The 9484-nt window shown below is 38.4% G+C and overlaps 1 protein-coding gene across 1 annotated transcript; it reads left to right on the top strand.

Moving 5' to 3' along the window:
- On the top strand, positions 1 to 9090 carry sdr42e2 (short chain dehydrogenase/reductase family 42E, member 2). The gene is made up of 12 exons (XM_055035895.1): positions 1 to 232; positions 569 to 1016; positions 1823 to 1918; positions 3089 to 3146; positions 3345 to 3463; positions 3574 to 3649; positions 4806 to 4888; positions 5939 to 6076; positions 6173 to 6238; positions 6369 to 6432; positions 6532 to 6605; positions 8636 to 9090. The coding sequence occupies exons 1-12, from the start codon at positions 126 to 128 to the stop codon at positions 8876 to 8878; spliced, it is 1572 nt and encodes a 523-aa protein (XP_054891870.1). The 5' UTR covers positions 1 to 125; the 3' UTR covers positions 8879 to 9090.
- The last annotated feature ends 394 nt before the right edge of the window (positions 9091 to 9484 follow it).

Below are 9484 nucleotides of genomic sequence, written 5' to 3'. Positions count from 1 at the left end.
CCAACTCCTGAGTTTTACTCAAAGTTTGATATGAATCGGTGGGGAGGGGGGCACTGCTTTTACAGCAAGGATTCTCCCTGTGCACTTCATCCAGACATTACGGTAGGAGTTCCTTCAGGTGGCTGATGGGCGGAGTGTTTGGAGGGCCCACAGATACAGCAGAACTAGAATTTCTTCATAAGACAGCTGACAGACACAGGTATGTATGTGAGGCGAGGAGGAACACAGTAAGGTGAGTCAATTCATGAAAAAGGTTTCCCAGCAGCTTAAGATAAATTTCAGGAAAAAACAGCAGACATTTGGAGTTATTTAACAGGAGAAGTTCTTGTAAAATGTTCTTTGTCATGTGAAAATTTAAGCTTTTTGTATTTACTGTATAATTATTTATATACAAAGCATCTAATAATAACTTATGTGTGAAAGCAGCTAAGACAGTTTGAACTTGTCACATTCAGCTAATTGCTGGAGGTTAAAAATTAACAAGATGAATTTCTGTGAAAAAAGCTGAAGATGCATGTCTAACAAATAAACAAGTACCCCTCAGTACTTTCCCTGTTCCCTCCCTCAGGATGTCTATTGACCTGTACAGCCCCAGCATGGGTGACAGTGGGGCCTCCATGTGCCAGATGAAGCAGCTGCCCTGCCACGGCGCCCCGCTGCTTCGCCTGCAGGCCGGTGGGCATCACACACTCAACCACTCAAACCTCCCTCACAAGCAGTGCTTGAGCGATCCATCCTTGGTTGCTTCCTCTGGGGGTGCGCCAGCCCTCCGCCACAGGGTCAGCGGGGCCACGGCTGGCACCTGCAACAGCCCCAACTGTGCTGCTTCAAGACTGGGACTGGAGGTGGGAAGAGCAGCCTGGGACAGCTGCAAAGGGAAGGTGTTGGTGACAGGAGGAGGGGGATATTTTGGCTTCAGGCTGGGGAAAGAGCTGGCCAGTGAGGGGATGACTGTGATCCTTCTGGATGTCAACAAGCCTCTCTGGGATATTCCTGATGGAGCAGTCTTCCTTCAGGTGATTCTCACGGGGGGAAGAAACCCCAATCCTTCTGTTTTTTCCCCACTATCATGCCTTTCTTCTTACAGGGTTTCCACCAATAGAACTATTCCGCACTTATTGATTCAATTTTATTTTTTGGCTCTCATTAATGTGCTGTACTGGGAAAAATTACTTTTTTGGAGTGATGAAACAGGGGAGGCTGGTGTTTCTTATGAATTTTCATCACATAATATAATGAATACCCTTTCTTACTCTCAAGTTGAATGTTTTCACCACTAATGTAATTCAGTGAAGGTGAATATATAACATTTTTATTTTGTTTTTTGTTTATTCAGTTTATTATTTATTTATATAGTGTGCATTGTTCTTCCTAATAATTTCTTTCTTCATTATTATTATTACTTTGCAGGGACATGTTTTTCTTGAATTAATCAATTTATTCGCTGAGATGATTTAGCTTGGTTCGTATTGGGTTTGTAGTATTTGCTCTCTTGCAGCCAAACAGTGCAGCTCACTCAGCTGTTAGCTGTGAAGTTGAGCTCTAGTGTCACTGTGTGTGCATCAGGTCAGTGTGCTGGCTGGAGACGCAGGTGAGCGATCTGTTTCAGAGCGCCAGCTGCCTGCTGGGTCACAGAGGGTGGAGACATGAATCAGGTTTCACCTGCACACCGCTGTCGGCAGGCTTTCACTTGACAAAAAAATATTACCAAATGTTTGTTTGGTATTGTTTTTTTATTACACATGCAGCAGACACTACCCCCTATTTGCAAAAAAATAAATAAATAAAATAACCTCAACATGGTTTTCGCTGTTTCTTTCAGAGCGACATTCGGGACTATTCCTCCCTGTACAAAGTGTGTGAAGGAGTGGACTGCATATTTCACACAGCATCTTATGGCATGTCTGGACCAGAGCAGGTGATCTTCCTCTTCCCTATTTGAACATGAGCTAGAGTTGGTCATACTGAATGTCGCTGAAACCCACAGCAGCCAGACAAGCCTCTAAATTGTTAACACATTCTCCTTGCAATGAAAAGTCCTCCAACCTGAATGACAGGGCGTTTGCTTCTGTGCCCTTCAGTATGTATAGCCACGATGCTCTCGGTGAATTAGGCATAAAACGGCTTCACAAACAATGAAATTGTCCAGCTCTTTGGGAGTTATAAGCTAAGGTCACTGTGAAGTAATAATAATTAAAAGAACTGCTGATTTTGCTTTAAAAACTCACAAGGAAATCTTGATTTGAGTCATGTACACCACACTTTCCAGTAAAGAATGTGGTCTGAATTCCTGGTAGACATTGTGAAGTGACGAGTCAAATGTGATCTGAGATACTTGAAGTACATGTGCGTTCATTCCTTACAAAAATTTTGCCTCTTTGTGACTGAATACATCCATTTAAAGATGCTCATAAGCCTTGAACTTTATTACTCTTTCAGTTTGTTTTTGTTGGAAGGTGATGTGATAGACCAACACAAAGTTGGTAGAACTGGGAATTGAAAGCAAATTAAGTCATGGTTTTTGACAATTATTATGGATAAAATTTAAAAGATTTTTTGTTTTAAATGTAGCATTTGTTATTAGTCCCTTTAATCTGACACCCCCAAATAAAAGTCAGTGATTTTGAAGAAATCACCTGTTGGTAAATGGAGCCTAAATGTGTGTAAATTCACCTCAATGGAAAAGCAGCTGTACTGTGGCAGCATCAGAGGTTTATCAGCTGGCAAAATGTAACAAAAAATGAAAACTGGAACTGCAGAGATCGTGGAAGAATTTGTTGATAAGACTTTATTGATGGGACAACGCTTCCAAAATATGGAAGAGTTGATATCGACCTTGTCGAAAGAAAACCATGAAAAAACAAACTGGAGAAACAACAAACAAGTGGAAAGAGGTTGCTCTGATTAGATCAGGTCAAATTGGCCTTCTTGGCTTATTTTTAAAATCCAATGCAAATCCCAAAATCAGGACTCCTCATGAAGTAAGAGTAAGAGTGCACTATTAGCTTTTCACACAACATCTTCTAAGAAATGTGACAAGGTTTTGTTTTGTTTTTATTTATTTTTGTACTGTTTCTCTGAAACCCAGCTGAGGAAGGAGCAGGTGGAATCAGTCAACGTTGGAGGAACCACTAATGTCATAAATGGTGAGATATTGCTCTTCGACAACAAGTGCCGCTCTAACTCCTGTCTCATGCTTAAAATATGTGATCAGAGATGGTGTTTCCCAAAACCGGAGTCTACATAGATGAGAGTAATTTAGCACTGTCGTGTGAAGAAGTCACCTTTACCAGCTGTCATTTGTCACAAAACTTTGCTTTGTGGTGTGATCTGCTTTCTGTCAGTGTGTAAAGAGAGAGGAATCCCCAGACTGGTCTACACCAGCACCATCAACGTGGTGTTTGCTGGGAAACCAATTGTGGATGGAGATGAGGCTTCAGTGCCATATGTGCCCAGTGATTTGGTAAGCAGCAGTCAAAACACGTCTTAAAATCTTGTACATATACTGTATTTTTAAACACCAGGACATGTAAGAAATCAGTGGGGTTTTTTATGTTTTTTTTTTTTTTCCAGCACATCGACCACTACTCCAGAACTAAAGCGGTGGCAGAGCAGATGGTCCTCTCGGCCAATGGGTCCTCAGTGAAAGGTGCAGAAATATCAGTGAGAGAAGTGACAACCTGAGCGCAGATTTATAGAAACAGGTTGCACATAGGGGAGAATCCAATCAGTCCTGTATATTCAGATGTGAGAACTGAGAGTGAAGTTCAACTCATTGTGTGCAGAAACAGTCACTAGATGACTTTTCCAGTCATTTGTAAAAGTAATTTATCTGAACATTTTATGATGTTGCAACAAATTTGAAATTGTTCTTTGACTTCATGTGTTAGACCAACACAAAATGTTGCATAATCACGAAGTGGAGGAGAAACAAAAAAAAAAAAAAAAAAAAAAAACTTGTCATTTTCAAATAATGCTCTAGATGTCCAGTGCTTGATATATTGTTTTATGAAGTAATCCTACTTTAAAGCTCTCAACAACTTTCCTGCAGTTTTCCGGTGAAATGCCTGAGATCTTCAAAGAACGTCTGTATTTACAATGACTGACAGGTGGCTTACGCTCACTTATGATGTGACTTGTAAAGGCAATTGGCTGTACTGGATATTTTTTTTACGCAGGAAACTAATGAAAAGGTGCTGAATGTTTATGCAGACCATACTTTGAGCTGGTCTATCACAAAAAACTAAAGTAAAATAAATTAAAGTTTGTTTTACTTTAGGAAAATTGTGCCTTATGTCTTTGCTATATAGTTTCTTATTCCATTCCTCAGTGTAATCCAACTCACTATGACTGATCATTTTCCCATACATTTAATTAAGCATAAAGCATTCAGGTGTCACGTTATATACTGCAGCTTAATGTGCGTGTATCTGCTATCAGAGGACGTTTTTTCCACTGGCATTAAGTCACCTCAGCAGCAGGAGGATGTAGCAAAGCACATTTACATTCTTATCTCACTGTAGTTGCCCTGGTCTTATGCTTTCATGCTATATTGTTGTTCTTGTAGGTGTTAACGCTTATTTGACTGTCAGAATGACACCTTGCATAAAAACCTGCCTCAGCTCTAAGCCCTTTTTTTTGTTTGTTTTGTATTATTTGCATGAGTCTCGACAATTCATCAATGCAGTCAAATGATTGAAACCGAGTCTTTGTTGACATATTTTCTTACATTGGATGTATGAGTTTTGTTTAGTTTGATCCCTCCCAAAAAACTGGCATATTCACTACTGCTCTTATTTCTAAAGGTGGAGGGAAACTGGAGACGTGCGTCCTGCGGCCGTGTGGCATCTATGGACCTGGAGAAAGGAGACATCTTCACAGAGTGATGGTGAGCAAACAGCCATGTCTGAGGGCCTCTCTGGCAGCACACACTCCTGTTAGAAGAGTTTACATTATTGATGGAGCTCTCCAGGCATCCAGTTACGACGCCTTTTCTTCTAGTTCCCCTCCTCCCCCTGCATGGTAGCAGTCGTTTGAGTTTTGGATGTAGGAAAGGATTTAGCATTTGGCCAAGATTATAACTTTTAATTTTCTGCTAGTGATGTATTGTTGTAGCAACCTTGGCAAAGAATTTGTGCTATACAGCGTTAAATCTGCTAGAATTTAGCCAATGAAGTTTGGTTTTCTTAAGGTACCTTTTAATGAACATAGAAATTATTTTGGTTTGACAGCTACAAAGACACATCAGCAAATTATTTATATTCTAATCAGCTTCTAAATAACCAGATGAATTACATCCGTACTACCACAACTCCGACTAGTGATAGTAATATTTATTTACTTATTTTTGTATAGTTAGTTTGCAAATTACATTTGCTAAAGTATCAAAATGTAAACACTTAATCATGGGCTAATATGTGTCCTGAATCATTTAAAACTGGTATTTGAGAACATCTATGTACAATTTAACTTTCTTTTTAATAGAAAAGATACAAATCTCTGTACTCATTGGATAAAATGTTCATAAAAAAACTACTTACACAAAACGTTAAAAGAGATTTTTTTAAAATCTAAGAATGAAACAGCATAAAGTTGGATACCTTCTGTATCTTGGTTTGCTACATTTTTTTTAAATGTAGCAAAATGTATACTTGGTGAAGTCTGTTATGTTCAAAAACGAAAAGAAATTGTGCTTCAAGGCAAAAATTTGTTGCTGAAATTAGGTAGTTGTAATAGAAAATACAAGGTTGTAAATTGTGAGATTTTTTTCTGACATACCTAAATTACATCCACAAGAGATCTATGTTCTTGATTTTGTCTAACTTTTAAAAATCAAATTGACTTGAATTAAACACTGGTAGGTACATTTTATAGCTATGTCACATGTATCTGGTGAAAACTGGATCTTAAGTTGCATATTTCTTGTTCTTTGTGTCAGATGAACGTAGAACGGCGCCTGTTCAGCTTCAGGTTTGGAGACCCAGCGGCCAGGATGAACTGGGTCCACATAGATAATCTGGTCCTGGCCCACAAACTTGCAGCTGAGGCTCTCACAAAGACGAAAGGCTGCGTCGCTGTGAGTCGTAAAGACACAGTTCTACACATAGTTTTATGTCTGCCACAGTTTGAGTTACTTACGTGTCCTTTTAAAAATGTTTCTGCCATTTTGCAGAGCGGGCAGGCGTATTTCATTAATGATGGCCTTTCAGTCAATCTGTTTGAGTGGCTGACACCTTTGGTGAGTCAGAATCTGTGGGTTAACTTCAACCATTATTGTGATGTAAACTTACAAGGATTTGTAGACTAAACACAATTTATTTGAGAGTTTAGTCTAAGGTGATTTTTTATTATTTTTTTTATCTTCACAGTTTGAAAAACTGGGCTACAGCAGACCATCGATAACCGTCCCAGTTTCTCTTGTCTATTCAGCAGGTAGCTCACCACTCCTCTTTTCTTTTCTTTTTTTTTTTTGGACATTTTCATTCGAATGCAAAGATTTACCTCTGATTCTCTGACTGTCCCCTTTTCAAGCTATTCTGGTGGAGTTTTTACATGTGATTCTGAGTCCGGTGATCGAAGTGCCTCTGCTTTTTACCAGGAGTGAGGTAAGCCCGCTTCTTTCTATTTTTTCTTAGGGTTTCTATTTGACTTAGGAGAAGTCAAAGAGTGGTAAAGACTGCGCTTCTAGTCCTAAATAAAAAAAAAATACTAAAATAACTGTGATTGTGGATGTCACAGTTATTTAAATAATATGCTGAGACTCCTGTAGAAAGATCACACACTAATCGACTCACTATCAAGACGTAGAAAAACCAGCTTTTACCTGTTTGTGATTTATTTCCTCTCATGAAAAAAATATTTGCTGTTTGTTGTAATGCTTGAAGAAATAACATTCCAACCGAAATATCATCGTGACAACTGCAGAAATGATTGTAAGGCAAGATAAAAACCTGTTTAATTTATCTATCTCTATTCACATAAACTCAGTTTTCAGATGTTAATCCTCCAGAGTGGAGAGTAAGAACAATTGTAAATGCCAAAACCTGAGGATTGATGCTACTGCATGCAGTAAAGAATAAGAGGTTTCTTTGCTCAGAGTCCAGATTTATGGTTGTCTTCTCTCAAAAAAAAAATTCATATATCCAACTGTTTTATATTTTGCCACATTACAAAATTTCAAATTTTTTATAATTTAATTTGATGGGACAACAGGGAAGGGATACATAAAAATCTGAAGAGCTTTGTGTGCATCTTTACTCTTATATCGCTGAATGAAGTTTGGCTAACTGCCTTCGAAATAATAATAATAAAAAAGTAACATCATTGATCTTGATGAAATTGTCACCTTTGCAATGAGGCACGGTGGGGCGGCATCATGCTGAGGGAAGGCTTTCCCTCAGAAAACCAGGAAGTTGGTAGGAGCTGACAGAAAAAAAAACCTTTTAGGTAAAACATGCAACAAGAGCCAAAGTTGGATGGTTTGGATAAAAATTTGTTCATGTGATAAGTCAAAGCCCAGACCTAAATGAATTTGACAGTGTTACACATGCTTTTCTTCAAATCTGTCTGAGTTTGAGACACGTTCCATGAAGATGGTTCAAAACATTCAGATGCGGTATGAATATTTTAGTGGAACACTGTATTTCCTTTTCCTTATTTTACCTTCATAATTTAGGAAAATACATTTTAAAAACTGTTCCACACATTATTTTTGAGAGATTTTATTGTCATAAATCTGAACTATGGAGTTTAGAAATAACATGGATTGTATCATTGTCTATTTAATCCAGTCTGAGATGCAATCAGTTGATTGAATGGATTATTTCTTAAACCAAGCAGCACTTTTGTCTAATATCACTAAGTAATAATAGTGAATCCTCCACGGGACTCACTGTAAAGTCCTCCTGTAGCTGCTGTGAGGCTGAATAATCATCTGGAGGCCTTCACTGTGAGTCCTGAGGAGTCTTGGTTGCAGCCCCGTCGGGTCTTCATAAATGCAACATGAAGCCGAAACCAAAGCTGAGCGCCGCAGACGTTACCTGCTGCTCATTCTGTCAGACTGCGGCTTGCAGGCCACTCAGATCGATGGTTGCCCCGTGAATAAAACATAAAGTGCTGTGGGGTCAAAACAGGAAGTTTTTACATGCTGATAGCAGGAAGTGATGTCAGTGGAGTGGCTGTTGCTTTGGTGTCATGTGGAGTTTTATATTTTTATTTTTGTGTGTGTAATTCTTTAGTCACATGAAGAAAATTTCACATGCCAAATTGAGGTATTTTTAGTAAGTCTGTGCTGATCCAGACTCTGTAGTCCTTCACTCCTTGACTGTAAAATGTCTTATGCAAGATCATATGGATAAACTGTTAATGAGTCATACAGAAAAAAAACCTTTTGTTGATTTTTCTGTAAAAGGTGAGCTTTAGAGAATGGAAAAAAGCCAGTTATGAAGACACAAAACTGGAAAATTTCCCTTCTCTGTCTGGACTTCCCCCGATGACATAATTCTGCGAGGTTACTTTTCTTCAACATGAGGGGATCAGGTCATCAGAGTTACAAATGAGAATGAGATGAATTTTTCCTCCAAATGCTTCAGGAGCTTCTTGAAATGATTTCTGAGGGTCCCATCTTCTTTTGCAGGTCCGAAACATCACAGTGAGCCACACCTTCAAAATCGACAAGGCCCGTCAAGAACTGGGTTACTGCCCACAGCCGTACAGCCTGGCGGACTCCGTGGAGCATTACCTCAAGATCCGACAAAGTCGTGACACCCCAATTTCTTTATCCCTGCCCTCTGTCAGGCAGCTGGCTGAAAGAGGCGTCCTGCTGCTGCTGATGGGACTCGGCCTGGTGCTGCTCATGATCTATGGCATCCTCAGTTAGAGTTAAATAGTTGCTGCAATGGAGAGGCTTTCACACCTAATTGTTGCAACAACTTTGAACTCTTTTCTCACTTGCGCAGAGTTCAACTCATCAAGAGTCCTTTTTTCTTTTTCTCCTCTTCAAATAATTTGTTGAATGTAGACAAATTAGACAAATTTCCTTTTCTTTTAAAATTATGTAAGCTTGAAAGTATTAAAGGAGATTTATATTTATGAATTTAATAGTTTAATTTTTGGTCTGTATGATTAATTGTCATTTATTGAAGCATGCTTCCAGTTTGTATGATAACATTCTTTAGTGACTATTTACTACAGAGGTTGATATTTTGTACACTTTTAGAAATAAAAATAATTATAATGAATGAAATGTTTAATGGATGCTAAAATAAACATTTTATGTTACTAATAAAAGTAATGAAAATATTTATAATTTAAATAATTTATTCCTATTTAAAGAAAACTAAATCTTAACTCTTGGGCTTGCTTGCATTTTGTGCTACACCTCCAAAAGACGCCCTTCTAAAGATTGTCATAGAAACATATTTTTCATATATTTTATTCCCCAGCTTTTTCCTGATTATCCTTTAAAAATTCTGTTCTCACTATA

This window comes from Poeciliopsis prolifica, unplaced genomic scaffold, assembly GCF_027474105.1.
Source record: "Poeciliopsis prolifica strain line A6 unplaced genomic scaffold, Auburn_PproV2 SCAFFOLD010, whole genome shotgun sequence".
In the NCBI taxonomy this organism is placed as follows: Eukaryota; Metazoa; Chordata; class Actinopteri; order Cyprinodontiformes; family Poeciliidae; genus Poeciliopsis; species Poeciliopsis prolifica.
The sequence above is the reverse complement of the archived record's forward strand: the minus strand, read 5'-3'. Positions and strand labels throughout refer to the sequence as shown.